Raw genomic sequence first — 20,293 nt, 5'->3', positions numbered from 1 at the left:
ATTAATCTCAGTGTTCAAGGAGAGAGTGACATTTGGTTAATTGGATTTTCCTGTTAAATCTGGGTTTTCCTGAGCACTTTTTCCACTTTGTACTCTTTTTGTGTCTTTATACCCCATTTATTGAGCACCTCTTTTGGGCCAGGCCCTGAACTAAGTTCTGGGAGACAATGAACTTTAAATAAGTCATGGATGGATGGTTGGATGGATGGATGTATGCGTGGATGGATGCATGGATGCATAGATGGATATCCTACTTGCAAAGAGATCGTAGTCTGGTGGAGGCAAAATAAATTAACCTGCATGCTGCGTGAGTACTAGCAGGAGAGCCTGAAGGAGGAATTGAATAAGTGTATCTAGAAAGATCAAGGAAAATCTTCATAGTGATGGTAAATTTGAACTGAGTTCAATTTTGAAAGATGAACTGGCCAGGCTGAGACGTCAAAGAAGGATATTGCAAGAACGTACAAAGAAGCAGTGAAACAAAGCACATAGAGTGGATGTTGGGAGCCTTCCGTGTGGCTGGCAGTAGCGCTGAATGGGAGCAGCGTGGGTGTGGAGTGGGGTAGGTCTGGGAAGATGAAGGTGGGCCAGGGCATCGATGTTCAGAGTTTGGACATTTTCCTTGTAAGGAGGCGTGAATACCTTGATCATATTTGTTTTGAGAAAAGAAAGGGATCTTAGGAGAAGAAACTTGATAGAAAGCAAAACTTGAACATCCTGCAACGCAAGTTGACACAAGCAACACAGGGGCCTGAACAGAAGTGGTGGCTGTGGAACCGTGAGTGGGTCACAGATACGGGCTTTTGGGGAGGTTGAACCAATAGGGCTTTTTCACTCATTGAATGTGTAGAATGAAAGAGAGATGAATCAAGGATTTGTTCTGACTTGATTGACTGGGTGGATGGTGATGCCACTGGGGGAAAATGATACACATGGGCTTGTCCCCAGTTGTAGGACCTAGTGAATTGCAAGTCCAGGGATTCTCTGTTTTAGATCAGACTTGCCTGGATTTCCCCCAAAATATAGAGAAAATGAGAACATGAAGCTTCATGCCAGATAAGGCCTTTGAGAGACCCTTTCAGTGCACTTAAGGATGATGGGATGCTAAATCGCAAAAAGAGATGTGCGACCCCTCCACCTCCCCCCTTTTTTTTTGCTGTTTTTGTCATTTTGAAGACTTTTGGTTTTGTTTTCCCTGATCATATTTCAAGGTTTTGTTTTCACTCATCAGAATGACAGGAAGTTTTCAGTGTGTGTTTCCTTCAAGTTTGGCCTCAACCTTATTTTCAGGATTTGGCGTTTGTTTTTCCGTTTGCCTCCATGACAACCAAGCCCAGAATTCCTGTATATAGTCACCCAGCGCCCATTGTCCCCCTGTCCATTGTATCATAATCTTATGCATCCAGGCCAGAGAGCTCTCCTGATGATAGAAGACAAGGAGGTGCCAGAGTCCTTGGCCTGGAGAGTTTCAAGGCACAATCAAAAGAAGGAAATAAAGTAACGTGGCTGCCTCTAGAGATTTATCTTCCCGTTTAGACACTATCCAGGGGGAGTTGAAATGGCTTGTGTTCCAAAGCTTAGTTTCTAATACAGTTTGCCTTTGGAATGACCCAGTGTTCTCTCTGGAGAACCTTTTTGAGAGTCTTCAAAGGAAATACTTGGAAAGTTGCATTGGTGATTTGTAGTTGGCTGTGTTCTGGATGCCAAATTCTGCTCCCTGTTAATAGCAAGAAGTGAACAGCAGGTATCTTGAGAAAGAAATTGTTTCAAAGGAATTCAGATAGAACCTAAGAAGTCTTTTAAAATAAGTAAACCTCTTGAATCTGAATCATCTTGACAGCTCTATGCTACATACAGTTTTTTTTTTTTTTTAACTTAAAACAGAGAGACAGACAGGTACAGGATTGAATTTAAGAAAACTGTTCACAAATTCAATCTAGCAAACATTTTCTTAAGTACCTTTTTAAATGAAAGGACCATGAGTCTCTGGCTATAAAAGCACATAAGATACTATTCCTGTCAATCTAAAATGTAAGCCCCACAAGGGCAAGGATCCTTGCTGGTTTTTTTCCCCTGATGTATCCCAAGTACCTAGAAGTGCCTGGCACCTAGAAGCCTCTTGATAAGTATTTTCTGAATTAATATAAAATAAATTATAGGATCAAACATATAGGTAGATACAGTTGAAACTTATTTGATATAATCAAGATCTAGTTTCTCAGTGATATTCAAAAATTATGTAATGCAGGGAATCCTTTTAAAAATGCTTTAAGCATTTTATTTTCACTTAAAAATGCATTCATTCACCAGGATTGTGCTGTAGAGTCAAGCTTATGTGTTTGAGTCTGGGTCTTTCGATTGGAGTTTCCCATTTTCTTTCTTGCATATAATCACCTATACTACTTCCAGTTTCAGTGTCTTTTAAGTGGAATGATAATTTAGACATTTGTGGAGCAGTCTTAGAGCAGAGTCCTTCTAGATTTTTATGTTCTCCTCAATCTTTCATCTTGCCAAAACATACTTTGACAGTAATTTTTTTTAGCAACTTGACTTTTTCAGATCTTTGCAAATGTAGCTTTCGTAGAAAGGGCAATTTTTATACCTATCTTCCATCATTTTAGGTAGTATTAATTAAACTGAAAAAGCTCAGTAACAAATATAAATATAACGGGGGCAAAGAAGTTTGGGAGCAAATAAAACTGATTTTGGTCAGCGTCAGCTGCTGTAAGCAGAAGTGGGTGGAGCTTCTGCAGAGTGCCCCGGCAGCTAACCCAGACGCTGCTGCCCGGGGATGCTTTAAGGTCAAAGGGATTGATATGGCCAAGTTTGTTGGTGGAGGTTGCTTAAGAGAACTTCTGTAAGTGTAAGCTGACGTATAATAAGATCCAGGTGAGAATCACTATGTGTGTGTGTTGACAAAGCGCAGGGAGAGCAGGGTTCTGTCTGGATTGTTGGAGGAAAACCTCACAGAGCAGGTGACATTTCAGCTGGGTTTTGAAGGATGGGTAGGGATTTGTCAGGCATAAAGAAGAGGAAGAGCATCGGGTAGCCCCTGATCAAGGATTCCCAATGATGAGATATGTAGGAAGTGCAAGGAAATGGGAATTAGCTAAAAGTGAGGCTGGAAACACAGGCTGAGAACAGACTGTAGAGCTGTATGTACCAAGGAGTAGACTTTATCCTTGAGCCCTGGGGCATAATCATATAATCATGTCAGTGATATACATTATATATCTATGGCATGTATGCGGGCCAAACTAGAAGAGATCTTGGAGGAAGGAAGACCAGCTCGAGGCTGTTAGAGTTGCCCATATGGGATCTGAGGACCTGAATGAATGGGGGAGAGGAAGGCAGGGGCCTGGAGAGGAAGACGATTGGAGGCGAGTCATGACATGTGTCTCTGGGACGTGGTCCCTGCTGAAATGTGCTGCCACAGGAAACGTCTGCAGTCTGGAGGAGGAGTCCCACAGTTTAAGCTTGAACGAAGTGGTGAGCCATTGACTCACATTCAGAATGACAACTGAGATGCATGAGCAAAGATGGTGACCCTGGGCAGCATGCTGAGTTTAAGACGTCCACCAGACATAGTTTTCCAGCTTTAGGTGAAGACTCAGATCGTGTCTAAGCTCACTGAGAAGCAGGGAGATTCTCTATCTCATTACCAGCAAAAACCTTGGTTCCTATCACATGCATGGAAATACTTGGACCCTTTTTGTCCCTTGCCTGAGTTTCTTAGCCATTGCATGTTAGGAGTTGATGCCATTCCAAAAGCTTCCTGCCTGTTAACTGAAGTTTATCTTTAGCTGCTCCCTTGTCATTGTTGGTGTGCCTTTCTCAATTTTTCTAGGAACAGTGGGCTGTATTTCCAGCACATTTGGGTCTCACCCCAACCCCCATACTTTGGGCATTTATAATATTTGTTGTTAAAGTATCTACAGGTAATATTCTATTTCTGGTTTCTTATACTACCAACCTTTAGTTGCCAAATCACCTGCTTTTCTGAAGGACATTACAATCCTTGCATCATTTTGAACTCTTTATGCTATTTTAGGACTTGAAGATTTTAAATCCTTCCTTATTCGATCTCCCTCACCCTCCAATGTACATATTTTTCCACTCAGACTCATCCTCTGATCTTTGTTTCTTTTCCCCGTAGGAATTAAGTCACTTTTCCCCATTGTGATAAGAATGCAGTTGTTTAATTTCTATTTATGACTTAAGGTGGAGGTGTGGTGAATTGAACATTTAGGTAGCTTCACATCTGGTGTTGATTTCATTAATTAACACATTAGCTAATACTAATTACGTTTATTAATGGAACTCAAGGTTCTCTTGACATCCTGCCTCCATCTCTCTCACTCCTACTTCCATCAGTCACCAGGCACTGCTGATTTTGTCTTCTTCTCCACTTAGGTCTTTAGAGACAGGTGCCTCCATAATTCTTTTTTCTTTCTTTCCCTCTTTCTTTTCCTTCCTTCCTTCCTTCCTTCCTTCCTTTCTTTCTTTCTTTCTCTCTCTCTTTGTCTTTCTCTCTCTTTCTTTGTCTCCTTTCTTTCTTTCTTTCTTTCTTTCTTTCTTTCTTTCTTTCTTTCTTCCTTTTTTCCTTTCTTCCTTTCTTCCTTTCTTCCTTTCTTTCTTCCTTTCTTCCTTCCTTTCTTTCTTCCTTCCTTTCTTCCTTCCTTCCTTCCTTCCTTCCTTCCTTTCTTTCTTTTGCAATGTCTCACCATCAGTCACTTACACATCTTTGAGTTGCTTGAGGGCAGGGACCACGTCCTGCTGTTCTGGAACAGGGTCTCCCATTGACTTAGATGCTCAATAAATGTTTGCTGAATGAATGGATGTCACTTAACCGTTTGCCCCCCTGGCCACCTCTAAAATTTGCTTGCCCTGAATCCTTTTGTCTTTTATTTTCTCCTGGTACTTGATTCGCCCTGACCAAAGAGCCGCTCTCGCAAGTCTGCACGAAAATCTAGCTCAGATAGAATTAAATGTGGTTGCTGGCGCCAGGGTACTTCTGCCACTTTTTCACCTTCACTCACACCCTCTCTGTGGAGCTGCGGAAAATTGAGAATTGATCCTCCCATTCAGCTTCCTTTATGGATCACTTAGCGCATAAGGGGGCTGTCCTCTGCGGCTCCCACAGTTTACTGCCCAATTGATCCTTACTGTTCCCTGTGTCTTCCTGAATCTCGCAATAGTTAAACTCTCCTGTTACTGTTCATTTGTTCTCTTTGCCTCTTTTATTCCTTCAATCAGTGGAGTATGTTAGACCTGGAGCAGGCCTATATTATCATAACAGCCGCTCCTCTGATGTCTTCCCTAGTAGACCTGGGTTCCTAGAAGGCACCCCTCGCACCTTGACTTTGAGTCCCTAGAGCCTGCCCGCAGAGGGTGTCGATTAAGTGTTTGTACAATCAGAATATTCAAGAGGGCTTCATTCTGTCATGTTTATTGTTCTTCCAGAGTTCGCTTATTTGTCATGTGCTATAAAATCAGATTTCCAGCAATTGTTTCTGTGCTGGCTAATTTCTGGAGAAAAAAGAAAAAAACAAAACAAAACACTTTGAGGACTTCCCTGGTGGTCCAGTGGTTAAGATGCCACGCTTCTGTTGCAGGGGGTCCGCGTTCAATTCCTGGTCTGGGACCTAACATCCCGTAAACCGCCTGGTGTGGCAAAAAAAACAAAAAAAAAATCAAAAACCCTTTAAACAGATACTTACCTGGGTTTGGGTGGAATTCTGGGGAGCTGGAAGGAGAGTCGGAAATTTCCCGTTTCTCCAGGAACCTGACCGAATGAGGAGGGCAGGAGGTCTCATCTGGAACTCAGCCCTTCTCCCGGCTTGAAATCCTGAGCTGTCCCAAGAGCCCGCGGAAAGCACCCATCTCCCATTTGTATTTGTGTGCCTTTCTTCTCCCAGCCAACCCCCCCCCCCCCCCCCAGGAATGCTGGAGCATTATCATTTGAGGGCGGTTTAGCCAGCATGTAACTACCTCATGCCATTTGGGCAGGCACATCCCAGGTCTGGGTATTTGCAGCGCTTACCCGTGCATCATCCTTACAGAAATGCCCCCACGTGGTCCCTTTTTCTTTGTTTTTATAAAGCATTTTGAAATTTTGGATATTCTTTTTCTTTCCCAGGAATCTTACTTTGTTGATTCTTTTTTTCCCATGTGCTCTGAAACACTCATTTTAGTGTTTTCTTTTGTGTTTAGTTGAATGTTATTTTCTCTCTGTTATCATCTCTACCTTTTCTGATATTACTTCCTCAGCTATTTCAGCCTTACTACCAACTTCTCTCTCTCTTCTCTGCTCTGTGTTTATTGCCGATGGAACACTTGGATGTTCTTTCCTGTTCTTCTGACTTGCATTGCGGGACCCCGGAGGCCCACCCATGCAGTCAGATGCCTGATAGACAAGAGTAAGACTTGGGAGTCAGGCAGATCTTTCTTCAGATCCTGCCTGTGCCTCGCAGCAGGTGTGTGGTCAACCATTCTCAGCCCCTGCCACCTCCTCAGTGAAATTGGGATGAGAATCTACACCGGACACCGTAGTGGTGAGAATTCGTTATTGGCTGTTCAGTAACGTCCACACCCACACCTAGAAGCACTGTGGCCATACGTGCTACAGTTCTAGTGTGATCCTGCTTTTGTAAAATCATCTTCCTATTATAGACAGTTTACAAAATGGATTGCTCCCTACAGCTTAAATTTATTCTATAACTGCAATTAAACATCAAAATTTAATTTCCAAAACTTTGCACAAAAGTCACACATCAGAGACTGACACTCTCTTCTGAGGCTGCACATCTCCGGGATGGGTTAAGAATGGATGGACCAACGTCCTCTTTGCTGTTGGTTCCATCGTAGATATTCCTGGCCATTCATGGGGTAAAGATGTAATCTGTGTGACCTGCAGCTGGGTACAGAGTTTCCCCTCTGGATTCACACTCCTGTGCTTTAGCTGTTGTGTGTTCCTGTGACCACAGGTCGGGCTCTCCAAGCACAGAGTGTTTTTCCTTTCCTTTCCTTAAGCCCGGAATGAAAGAAAAGAGTCTTGATGATGATTTTTAACTTATGTGACATGCCCTTCACTGCTAACAATCTGTTTGTCTTTCTGACCTGGGCGCAAAACCACCCACTTCTCTTCTGGCTGAGCCTCATGAACAAACTGGGATTTTATGTAGCTCAGCAAGTGGGCTTTTTTAGGATCAGTGGTATCAGACACACTCACATCTTTGTCACTTTAGTGCCTGAAGTGCTAAAATTGTACATTATTCACAAACTCCAAGTGAGAGCGAGGAAGAGTGTATCTTGGCACCAGAGAGAACAGTAAAGCTCTCAGAAGACCCAAAAAGTTGTCACCTGGGCATTATTTCAAATGTATCCTAAGTGGCGGGATTTGCTTCTTTCTGTAAGTAAGCCCTCCATCTGATTTTAACCAGGAAAGAAGGATTTTATGACACAGATACATACAGCTGTTCTTTTCACACTGCCATTTGAGAAGGGTGATGAGCTTTCCTTTCTTGGAATGCTTTCTCCACGACTTCTTGCATTTTTATTTCTTCAAGTTTCATATCACATAGAAGTACTGATGTTAAAATTGAGAATTCGTTTTTTGAGATGGGTGGAGTGATCTGTCATAGGCCCTAGAAACAAGAAAAATGTCTCTCATCACACTCCTTTCCCTTGGGGGAGTTCATCTAAGAAAGTTGTGCATGTGCTAGGCTGGGGGGGTGGGGGGCAGAAGGTCGGGGAGACAGATTGACCTGGTTTATCTTCTGATTAGGAGTCACTTTGTAATTTTGTGATAAAGGGATGGAAGCTGTCCAGTGCCTTGTGTCTGAGGTGACTGCCAGCAACCGTGCTAAGCTGTTGGCCTCACTGAGGTGGGTGATGAGTCTTGGAGGCAGTAGGGGCTGCTTATTGAGAAATGCACTGTTCCTTAGTTTTGGTGTCTGGGTAGATTTGTAGATGGTCAACAGCTCAGGGCAGTCGGACCTGACTTTGGCCTCGTTGGCCCCAGACTTTCTTTCCTGTAGAGCCAAGAGCAAAGCAGGACCCACACTGCCGAGAGGGCGGGGCTGGCCGGGGTACTGGCGTGGCAGTGCTTACCCAGCAGCTCCAGTCCCTGTTAACAAGGGAGGCGGCCAGTGTGCTTTGTGCTGCTTTGTGTGTGTGTCTTAAGCAGAAACTAGTCTTGAGAGCTTAAACAGAAACATCTCGAACAATCCATGAAATGGTAAACAAACCTGCTATTGAAGGAAAGAATGAGAAGTTGACAATTGCCTTATTGTGATCCTGAGTGGGTTCATCGGCTGGGGTCGAGGAATAAAGAAAAGGGAGATAAAAAGAATCGGGTGAAATGAATTCAGTTGTGTCATTTCTTTCTTCCTTTGTCTTCAGTTTACACCTGGTAATGAACCCATGGAGGCTCGGAGATATTGTTCAAGTTTCCTTTTGTTTTATTTGTGTGTGTGTGGCAGGTTTGTTTACAATTTCCAAAGGGGTTTTTTCCTCAATCCTGAGGAATACGAATTGAGGAGGGGGAGGAGGAAAACCAGAAGGAGAGGTATTTTAGTGTTCTGAAGACAGGAGGTGGCCCCACAATAAGAGAAGCTGCTCTGGTTTTGTTTTTCTTTTCAAAGAGGCCGATGGGATGGATGGTACCAGTTTCATCAAATGTGGGTTTTACAGAGCCCCCGCATGTCCCGCCTGGGGGAATCATGCTTTAGAAAATTAAGTGTCCATCAAATCAGGAGGAGGCTGGTACAGTTTCTGTCCCGTTTCCCCCCTGCTTTTTGAAAGGCTTAAGAAAAGAGCCCTTTGTTTTCTTTTCAAGGAAAGTTACACTGAAATTCATCTGTGTGGGATTCACAGACTCCATTTGTGTCATTGATGGGCAGCCGTAGGTTATACAGGACAATGTTGGTGACAGTGTTGGTGACAATGTTGGTGAATTCCTGACCTCAACATTCAGGGTGGTGTGTTGGGAAAAGGTTCAAGACCTTTTTTTTTTTTTTTTCCCCACTTTCTCTCTTTAAAAAAAAAAAAAAATCTTAAAAAAATTATTAGTTAAAGAAGAAACTGAGATTTTCCCACCTCCCGTCTACATCAGATTTCCCCACCACCTGCCATTGGAGCTTCACAGGCTTAAGATTTGTGCCTGTCACTTCCGACATTTTCCTCCGAGTTGCAAACTTTCAAATACCTTTCAGGGAAACTTGTTTGGAATTTCATTTTAATGGGATTTATGAATAAATCTCCATCTTAATGCTGACTAAGCTTTAAACATCCATTCCTGGAGAACACTATTGGATTTTTATATTTTAAAATTTAAATCACTTGACAGTGAAGGCATAAAACATTTTTATATTCGTGAGTGCCATGTGCTTGAGCATTTCTGTTAGGTTTTTTTTTTTTTTTTTCCGGTTGGCTTGAATAATTCTGGGCTGCAAAGGAGGAGATACTGCATCTTCTACTTTCCTTTCTTGTGTGGACGCCTGTGTACATGATGCGGGTTTATTTATCTCACCTACAAGGACGGGTATTCTCTGGCAGCCTGTTGCCACGCTGCAGTTTCCTTTAAAAAACAGTTTACTTTCTTCCTTCACTTTGAAACCTTTAACCTCAGAATTTTATTTTTAAATGCCATGAACCCTCAAAGTCAGATTAAAGGAAGTGATGCTTCCTCCCTACCTGCCTTTCCCTAGCGATGTGTTGTAGAATGTAAATGAAGATGAAAGCTGGGATCATAGTTAACCTGTTTAAAAAAAGGCTCAAAACTAATGTCGGGGGTTTTCAAGTGTCAGATTTCCACTGTGTTCTCTGTGTCTGGTGTCATTCTCCCCCGTCTGTCCACAGACTCGTCCTACTCCGAGCCTCCAGATGTTCAGCAGCAGTTGAACCACTATCAGTCCGCTGCTCTGGCGAGAAACAACAGCCGTGTTAGCCCCGTGCCTCTTTCTGGGGCTGCGGGGGGTGCTGAGCAGAAAACGGAAGCTGTTCTTCACTGCGAATTCTGTGAATTCTCCTCTGGCTACATCCAGAGCATCAGGCGCCATTACAGGGACAAGCATGGTGGAAAGAAGCTCTTCAAGTGCAAAGACTGCTCCTTTTACACAGGCTTTAAGTAAGTGGCATGAGGAACAGCCTTGAGAAACAAGGTGGCTGCACCTGCTCCACCCCTCACCACACTCTTCCCTTACATTCTCCAATCTAGAGCTCAAGGGAGGCCCTGCCTGTGGGATGATGAAGGGGTTGGGTCTAATGTTCACTAAAGGAGGCTAGTTCCAGAAGACTGCTTTTGGGGTTTGGGGAAGAGATGAAGCGCTATATCAGAACAAATGGGTTTAAAAATCAGAACAAATGGGCACCCAAGGAGTGTGAGATCACAGCAAAGGATCCTGACCCTGTGCGTGAAGCAGTGAGTGTTTTCCCTTTGGAAAACTATCCTCCCACCCCACCCCAACCTTTTACTTGTCTTTGGGGGAAAAAAAAATCTTCTTGGAAGCAAAATCAAACTCAAGGGAAAACATCTAGCAGTAGTGATGCCCCTGGTACCCTTGTAGAGAATCCTTATTTCTTAAGATCATATTATTGAAAGATACCCTGAGAACCAAGACTCCACACTGGGAAGACTAAACTTGAACAATCTAGAAAAAAGATAACCCAGAGTCACCTTTGCTCCTGTGTATGACAAAGATTGGGATGCTTTCTATCATTTAATCTAAACTCTTGTGAGACAGGTATCCTGGGCTATCTGGATATCCTGGGAGACACCATTTAGGTTCGTGGTTATGAGTGTAGAACGTGGAGCCTGACTACCTGGGCTTGAACTCCAGCTTTGCCACTTACTGGCTGTGTGACTTTGGACAAATTACTAAGCCTCTCTGTGTCTCTGGTTCCTTATCTGTAAAATAAAGATAATAATAGTACCTACCTTGTAGGGCTTTTGTGAGGAGAAAAAAAAAACAAAACTGAAGCCATAAAGTGCTTAGCATAGTGCTTGGCACAAAGGAAACACTAATAAGTGTTATCGTATCATAGACAGAAAGCTAGTATAATAATATCAGATTAGATGCTATAGTACAGATATAAAGCTATTATCATCTGCTCCCGCTGCCATCAGGGCCTGGGCTTTAGGTCACTCCAGTACTTCAGTACACACTCCACACAGAGAGGCTGGCGAGAGGGGCTGCATGCTCCACAAGAAACATGAATTGATAGAAAAACAAGTCTCTTTTCCACCACCATCTTAGTTGTTGGGATTTAATGGAAAATGTGTTACATCTCTGACTATTAATGTGGTTCAGTTGTTTTTTAGATAAATATGTATGTGACCTTAGAACTGAGAGAAGGCGAAAAGGACCAAGATAACAAGGGCCCACTGACAGGTGTACATGTTTCCCCAGAGAGAGGCACTGGGGTTAATAAGAAGGGGACCTTGCCCATTAAACTCTTGGTTTCATCCATTTTTATGAGACATTTAAGGCTTTGTAAATTTTGAGGTTTTGAAAAGGATGGAGGAGGGGGAGGCAGTGGTATCGTCCGCCTTCGAGCTGGTACAACAGCTTTGAGTTTCCTTTACGTGGTCATCAACCATCCTGGCTTCCTAACCAACCTGCCCTCCCCCGTTCCTTGGGAAGAGTCACCGGGGCAGCTGATAAATCATCCCAGCTTTAAAATAGTCCCTCTCCTGAGCTTGATGAGAAATATATTCTCGTAGGGATTCTGTTTTATATTTTTAACAAGCAACTTCTAATTTTCAAGAATAAAATTGGGAGTCTGTTTCTTTCTTTTCACACTAGGCCCACAGCGCAAGTAAGCAGCAAAATTTCCCAAAAGAAGTTACCGTGGCATGACAGTGCTCAGTTATTGCACGAGTGACCAGGGAACTTGTAGTCAGCAAACACAGTGAATGACTATAGTTTTGGCCCCCCAGGTGGGGTGTCTCTGTAGTAGGGTTGCCGGCAGGGGGATGTGAGTGAGAAGCTTCTTGGTCACACTCGTTGCCTCTCTCCCCCCTCCCTCCCAGATCAGCTTTTACTATGCACGTGGAAGCCGGGCATTCGGCGGTCCCTGAGGAGGGCCCCAAAGATCTCCGCTGTCCTCTCTGCCTCTATCACACCAAATACAAGCGCAACATGATTGACCACATCGTGCTGCACCGAGGTAACCTGCCCAGCCCGGTTTTCTTGGGGTGCAGGGGGAAGGGTGGCTCGGGTAGCATTAGAGGGAAGACATCGCAAGGTGGCAGCGGCACCTTTGCCTCAGCCCCTTGTTCCTTACCTTATCTCCCCGCAAGAAATCACAGCGATCACCCCAGTGACAGCCAACAGAGTAAAAACGTCTTCCTGCTGAGAGGATTTCCTCCACCTGGAAGGAGGCGAAGGTGATGCATTCCGCAGTGAACACTTCTGCAGGGCTTCCCCGAGAGAGGGATTTTTATATCCTGAATCCTCTCCTCTCACGACCTTGCTAAGGAAGGATTGAATGAGACGCAGAGTGGGTGGGTGAAGGCAGAGAGCTCTGTGGTTGTAAGCAGTTCTTTGGACGAAGCCCAGAATGATTTCCAAAGCAGAATGTGGAATTTCCCTTGAAATGGATGGAGAGGGAAAAATTCGTAAATGTGGCCTGATATATGTTAGAAAACCCATAGACTCTGGGTTTAAATTCTAGCCTTAAAGTCCCCTGTGTTTAAAAACTTCTCTCTCCTTAAAAAGAGGTGATGATTTTGCCTCCGAGGTGGCGTGTTGAGTGTCTAGTGTATTCCATGTGGATGCATCCTGGGTGTTGCATAAACGTTGGTTCCTTTGATAAGCTGGGATATGTCTTTTAGGTCCTCTTTGTTTTTTTCTTTGAGTTGAGTTTACTGCTGGCCAATTAAAACACTGTTAAACAACAGGCCCCTTCTGCACTGGAAGAAAAAATATGTTTATGTAAAAGCTACTTTGTCCGGAAGAGATTCAAGCCAGAGGTGGATGGAAAAACATGACTAGAGTACCCGTTGCCAGTCTCTCTTGCTATTTCCACCTACTGACCTTTCCATCTCTTCTTCCTTCCCTCCCTTCCTCCCTCCCTTCTTTTCTTCCTCTTCCTGCCTCTCTTCCTTCCTTTGGCTATAACCTGGGAAAGCTTTTCAGTTTTTGCCATGTGTGACTCAAAAGCAACAAGTGTCTTCTGTCCTGCTGAGATGTTACTCTGAAATGCTGGGTATTGGGAGGTGCATTTTCAAAGTGTCCAGCATTTCCCCAGAGCTGCTGCCTTTGGCTGCAATGTTTTGTGACATGTCACCTGCGTCTGCTGCAAACTCCGTGGAGGACTCAACCCTCAGCACCCTCAATGCCTCCTCCTCCCTGGGGATGTTCATGAGATGTGAGATACCTGCTGGCGAGGACATCCACCTGCAAGCTGAGGGAAGCCATGCAGGAACGTTTGGGCAGGGATTCCTGGCCCGGGTGCTCCCTTCCTGGTGGTCCCTCCTGGTGTGCTGCCTCAGTCACCTGGCTTCCAGTCCCCTGGCCATGTGTGTTGGTGGCTCTGTGCCCCCACTGCTTGGGGCGAGGCGACACGTTGTGCTACGTTAGAGCAGACAGAATTGGTGAGACCCCACTTCAGCGGTGGATTCCCTCTCTTGTCCATGTTGCTGCCTGGTGGGATCAGAGCCTTGATGCTTAATGCACTGGATGACTTTCCTTCTCTGAGCTGAGAATTCAAGAAACGGGCAGGCAGAGAGAGAGAAACACTAATGCCTGGAGCACGCCACACCTGACCCGGTGCTTCTCACACACGGTCACTTCATCGTCTAGCCCCACTGGGAGGGACAATACTATGACCCATAGTCCTGTTTTATGTACGTGAAGCTTGAAAAAACTACTTTTTCTTTGATTTAGTGTAATTATGTATGGTCATTTCACAAAGGATTTAAGGTATCTTAAAGATACTCATGCAGAACTATAGGATTAAAAACAAATGAGGAGACTGGGGCAAATACAGAATAAGGAGAAAGTGGGTGAAAGTAGGCAAAAGCTCACCTAGAGTTTGGTACTCGGTGTCTGCCACGAGGTGCTGTGCGTGTGTTAGCAGCGGGCTGTGGTCTCAGCCCCGGGACTGCAGCCCACAGTAGGAGAGACAAATGGAATCAATTGGATTTAGAGTGTTTGTTAGATTTCTGAAATTTTGTTCAGGACTCTGAGATGCTGGAACCTGAAAGGAGGTTCTCCGGTGGGCTCTCCTGAAGGGGACCGTGTAGGATGTAGTGCATACTGTCCCCACCCTGGATACGGTGGTGAGTCCCCTGAGCCCATGAGGGCTGAAGTAAGTTTAACCAAAGTCCCCCATCCAGGAAACGGTCAACCCAGTCCTCCGATCCCATGACCCATCCATCGCATTGCCTGTCACTGGTTACTTACAGTCTCTTCTCTTTATTTATGGAGATGATTTATTTTAAAAGAGGCATCAGGGTATGTACATTACTGTCCTCATCAGGGTCAGAGAGTGCACAATGGGATGAACACGAGCACTTGAGGATGGGTGGTAATAATGACAATATCCACGGCAGCAACAATTACTGTTACTATTACTGAGAGCTTATTAGGTACCAGCTGCTGTGCTAAGTGCTTTCCAATGAGTCATTTTATGGAATTTCCACAAAATCATAAGTGGTGAGTATTACCGTTATCCTTGACAGCAGGGAACAAAACAAGTTCAGAAAGACTGAACATCTTACCTAAGGTCAGGTGACTAATAAGTGACCCAGCTGGGATCTGAACCCAGGCTCGTCTGACCCCGAGCCCATGCCTATGCCCACCAGGCGTCACTGTCTCATCCTTGGGAAGGTGGTTGCTATTGCTCTGTTGAGCATTCTCATGGCTGTGGCATCTGGGTCTGAGGATGGAGTGATTTGGAGGCCGGAGGTCAGAGATGAGGACCGCTGAGCCGCAGGGGGCAGGGTGCTTTGGGCCAGCGTGTCTGCCATCTGCGTCCTGGCCTGGCTTTGCTGTCCATCTCAACTCAAAATGGCAGCTCTGTGGGAAGCTGGGCCTGACAAGTGAAGACACAGGTTGGGTGTCTGCCTGGCCATTGTGAGTTGAGGCTGATCTCAAAGTAACAAGATGTGGCTCTTTCTGCACCTGTGCTCTTCTTACTCTGTGGGTGAATAAACATTTTTGGTCTCTAGGGCCTGCAGTATGAGATCTTTCTGAGACCTTAAATTAAAATACTTGGAATGAAAGGCAAGGAAAACAACTTCTGAACTGGCCCTGAGACTGAGCTGCTGTTTGCAAGAATAGAGTCTCCTTAGCTTTTTGTCCAGACAAATTGCTCTATTTAAATATGGAGGAAGGGAAAGAGAAGCCATTTCACTCCTGGGAAATGTGAATGAGAAAGAGCCGTGGACTTACATTGGCTGTGGCAGAAGACAGCATGCTGCTTGTCCGTGCGTTCAGCAAACATTTAGTATGTGCTTGTTCCAGGCCGTGCCATGCCGGGTTCTTTGGGTTAAGATGGGGTACATGAGACCCAGTCTGCTCTCTTCAAGGAGATGAGGCATGTGAGTGTATGTAAGATAGTGAGTGATAAGTATCTAGGAGATTCACAGGGGCAGATATATTTCTGTTTGGGGTGGAGAAAGGTGGTGGAGGGGGTGGCTTTCAAACTGATCTATGATAACATTTCAACAGACAGAGGAGACTTGGGGGGGGGGTGTATTCGTTATCTGCGGGACTTAACAAAAATGTGTTTTCTTTCCACTTTGGAGCCTAGACATCTGAAATCCAGGTGTTCGTAGTGCTGCGCTCCCCCTGAAGGTACCAGGGGAGGATCCTCCCTCGGCTCTCCCCTGCTGCTGTTGGCTCCCGACTTTCCTCGGCATCCCTTGCCTTATAGCCCCATCACTCCAGTCCCTGCCTCCTTCTGCACATGGCCTTTCTCTGTGCGTGTGTGTGTGTGTGTGTGTGTGTGCGCGCGTGCGCGTGCGCGCCCGCTCCTTTTCTTATAAGAACACCAGCTTTAGAGCCCACCCTAATCCAGTATGGCCTCATCTTGACCTTGTCTTGACTAACTTGCAAAGACCTCATGTCTCAATGGGTCACATTCTGTGGGGCCAGGTGGACATACATTTCTGAGGACACCATTTGACTCACTATAGAATGGAAGGAAATTTTTAACAAACCACGTGTTTACAGGGTGGTGGTAGACTGTCCTGAAGGGAATAGGAAGCAAGGCTAGAAAAGTATATTCCAGCCAAATTAAGGACGGCTTGGGTACCAACGTAGGAGTGGAACGTTACTCGGGTAGACAGATGGGAAGCTGGGGTACTGATGAGACATTTGTGAATTCTAATTTAGCAAAGATTGAAGCCAAGGATTATAGACCCACCTCTTTGAAGAACTGTGAACGTAGGTCAGGTCAACTTTCAGTGAGGCTGACCATGACTGGACAAGTTTAACCGGAGAAAAATTAAGCTCTGAGACTTTTGTTTCAAGGAGAAGGTTGGTGGTAGCAGGTTTGGTGGGTTTTCCTTCATGCCACAAACATTGAACACCCACCATACGCTAGCATTGCTTTAAGCTCTAAGGATACAGCCAGGAAGAGTCAGGCAAGGTTTGGGCACTGAAGGAGCTTGAACTTTAGTGGCAAGAGAGACAGTGAATAAGGGAGTACATAGTTTCAGGAGTACATTCCCACTGAGTTCTTACCACCGTCGGAAGCACAGTGCCTCATGCATTGCTTTGCGTGGATGTCCCTTGTCTACCTAGAGCAAACCTGAAAAATTGGGCACAGATTGAATTATAGGCATGAGACAGTTTTGCCAAATATTTACATTATAATTATGGAGCTCTGTACTCACTGAGACTGGTCTCAAGTTGTCGTATTAACTTAAAGTTTCTGTTTCCCAGCCTGTAACCTCAATACATATATAAATGCTAAATATAACTGAACCCCACAGATGGGTATCTTTTTGGAACGGAATTAATCTCCCCTAATTTATCTGATCAGTATCATTTTTCTTGAGAAAAAGAAATGTACAGTGAGATTGACGGTCTTTCATTTTATTCAGTGAGCTTACATGTTCCCTTCATCCCCATCACATACTTTTGCCTGTAGAATAAGAAGTGCGGTTCCCAGCTCTTTCTGGCTTGAGGGTGGTAGCCTGGCTAATGTCAAAACTTCTTACAGGGGCTTCCTAGGTGGCGCAGTGGTTAAGAATCTGCCTGCCAATGCAGAGGTCATGGGTTCGATCCCAGCTCTAGGAAGATCCCACATGCCACGGAGCAACTAAGCCTGTGTGCCAAAAAAAAAAAAAAAAAAAAAAAAAACTTCTTACAGGAGCTGTTGTGCTTATGTTTATGTGTGTCTATTTATGGTTGTATTTGTGGATGGTGGCTTTCTAGTGCTCAGCCTTTGTCAGTTGTTTGGCCGAGAGAGAGTAACAGGTGGACCTTTGGTTTGGCCCAGAGAGGGTCTCGGCCCTCTACCATGGTAACCTGCATTCAGAGTTTGTTGGCGTGAATGACTTCCAAATCTCCCCCGGCTTCAAGTAGGCTGGCACATTGTGGGGAGGAAACCCATGTGTGTTGTGGTCTGCCTTTCAGGAAGAACTTTTACTTGGTGATTCTGGGCTCCACAGTGATGTGGTTTTTCACTGTTTCGAGCAGAAGTGACCCCCCTCCCTCCTTGGTAGTTGCGATTTTGCAGATTTTTCCACCCGGCACACACTTCCGGGCTCTTGGTAAACCTTAGCGCCCACGAGCTTCAGTGTGGTGCTGCTCCGGGCTGGAGCCTCTTGGGTTTTCTTTCCAGCTGCAGCGCTAAGCCATCTTTTGAGTATGAGGAGATGAGAGACACAATCTATCTTGCAGTCGAGCTGGTGAAGTCATAATATTTTTGTAGCCAGTGCTGGAAGCTGAGTCACAATGAGTGTGATTCAGGTCTTGATTTCTTACCCAAGGTAATTTCGAGAGGTGTGAAGTCAAGAAAAGACCCACAGTTGTCACTGCCCCCGTAGAAAAAGCCCCAAGCGCTGAGCTTCTGTAGCCAAGACAGGGCTCAGGTCCTACCTGGAAACATTCCAGTCCCCCACTTTATGTCCTCCACTGGCCTCCACCATGAATAACCTCATTCAGAAAACGCAGTCCATCCTTCGCCTGCCTTTCAGAGTCTGTCTTGTTTTTTATCTTGGTCATGTTAGCCCTGTTTGTAGAAAGGGAAAAAAAAGTTAACTTGTTTCTAAAATTAACATCCATATAACTAAGAGACTTGGGATGTAGGTAATGTCTTAGTTTGGAAATGGGAAGTCTTACCTTTCAGAATAAGTCAGCACGAAACGACCTTTTATGAAATCCAGAAGATATTTGAAAGAAATTCAGATAGAAATGGTTGCCTTAGACACCGATAGCGTTTGCAATTTTGAACTATTAGGAATAAAAGGCAGGCTGAGCAGTGCGTGGCATACAGATTGGACGTGCCCTGAGAGCTCTTTTCAGGAGGGACAGCGGAGGGTGCGGGTGAAGGTCAGTGCACCCGGGCTCCCAGGTCACACTTTGTGCTGAACTAGAGGATCCACTTTGAGGAAGTAGCTTAACTGATCTGTTCTCAATTTCCACTGAAGAAAATCAGACTGACTTTGCAGGGCGTTGTGAGAATAAAAAGTAGCCGAGAGGCTTGAACACCTAACCATGCTTGAAACATAGTGAGCCCGTAATCAATGGGAGCAGCCATTCCCGTTCATTGTTATTATTTCACCTCCAAGGTATTATTCCGAGTGCTCCTGACTTTGTGCAAAATGTACTTAGACACACATAGTGAAATAGGAAACTGCAAAGAAAACTAACCAAAGTGGTAGAGGAATTGAAAAGGAGACCTATTAAAAAAAAAAAATGTTTGAAAGAACCGATTATTTATGGGGGAGAGGAGAAGACTGGAGGGCGACTGAATGACTGTCTTCAAGGTGTTGGAGGCATCATTATGCAGGAAATTATAGCCAGCTGTTCTCCATCTCCACGGAGGTCGACAGAACCAGGGCAGACAGGACAGGCCAGAGCCAAAGAAGGAAAGGGGAAGCCGTAGAAATGACAAAGTATAAATCAGGAACAAACACAGAGAGCAAGAGAGTGGGGGGTGCAAGTCTCAAGGAAGGTGCCAGAAAAGTTCATGTCAACACTTCCTGTGAACTCCCGAGTTGTAGGATGTGGGGGCTGGTCCCCTTGCTTCACCCTGCACCCGCATCTCGTGCCGTGGGCACCAGCTTGCTCATGGCTGGTGTCCACGCGTGTCTAACCCAGGGCAGCTGGACTGAATACTTGGCACTTGACTTGGAGCAGTGTCTCACTCGGGGGTCCATCTTGCCTCCTCAGGGTGCAGCTGCCTGGAGGCATTTTCTGTTGTCACAGGTGGGGAGGAGGGGGCACCGCTGGCACTGGTGGGTAGGGGCCTGGGGTGCTGATGCTACCCGTCCTATAATGCACAGGAAAGCCCCCCCAGCAAAGAATGAGCTTGTATCCAAACATCAGTGGTGCTACTGTTGGGAAACCCTGGATTAGAGGAATAGAACGTAGTTGCCTGGGCTTTCTTAAGGCTTATTAGTTTACACCATTTTTTTTTCTCCATTTACACCAAACTGTGGAACTGAATGGTTAGAAGACTGTTACAACATTTGCTATTCTAAGAAAATGTGTGGATTCCATTATAATCATGTGTTTCTTAGCTGTCTGCTCTACTTTGGTTTAAAAATATTTATATTTCTAAATAAGCGACTGACTCTTTGTATAGGAAAAATAACATATGCATTAGAGCTCCAGGGAGTATGGTGCAGACACCACCTTCCACGCTTCCTCTGCCCAGATTCTTGCTGGCCAGTTAATCGCTGCATTCAGGGACTCTCCAGGCAGGGACTGCCCTGCAGTGAGAATGTGCTGGCTGAGAGCAAGGCAGGCCGTTGGGTGGGAAAACTCCCCAGAGGCCAAACACAGGCCAACCACAAAGGGAGGGCTCCCAGCGGGAGTGGCTTCAGTGCACAGCGTACGGATGCTCTGGAAATGTTGCTACTCAGTGACTCTGAGGATGCAGCACGCTTTCCTGACTTAATAACACATTGCTGTTTCTAAATAATATAAGTATATGTTGTGTGCGTCCATTTGTAAACTTTCAGAGTCTTCTGAAATCCAGACACAGCATGAAAACACACGCTATATTTGATCCTTGCATAAATAGCACAGATTTTAATTTTATCCCAGTTATGGATATCTGGCGCGTGTGCCGATACTCTGGGCAGACTGGTGTGAAATTTAATTTG

At 45.0% G+C, this 20,293-nt stretch overlaps 1 protein-coding gene across 8 annotated transcripts in view; it reads left to right on the top strand.

Moving 5' to 3' along the window:
• The window catches only part of ZNF462 (zinc finger protein 462), a 141,551-nt gene that overhangs the window by 96,097 nt on the left and 25,161 nt on the right, over window positions 1–20,293 (top strand). For all 8 annotated transcript variants that reach the window (XR_009051304.1, XM_057721481.1, XM_057721482.1 and 5 more), the window contains exons 8-9: window positions 9,862–10,129; window positions 12,035–12,171. Coding sequence is in view for 7 of the 8 variants with exons in the window: in XM_057721481.1 (XP_057577464.1) it covers window positions 9,862–10,129; window positions 12,035–12,171 (405 nt within the window). In the remaining variant the exon portion in view is untranslated. The remainder of the gene's footprint in view (window positions 1–9,861; window positions 10,130–12,034; window positions 12,172–20,293) is intronic.

The sequence above is a fragment of the Hippopotamus amphibius genome, chromosome 2, assembly GCF_030028045.1.
Source record: "Hippopotamus amphibius kiboko isolate mHipAmp2 chromosome 2, mHipAmp2.hap2, whole genome shotgun sequence".
Lineage (NCBI taxonomy): Eukaryota > Metazoa > Chordata > Mammalia > Artiodactyla > Hippopotamidae > Hippopotamus > Hippopotamus amphibius.
This window is presented reverse-complemented; position numbering and strand designations above follow the sequence as displayed.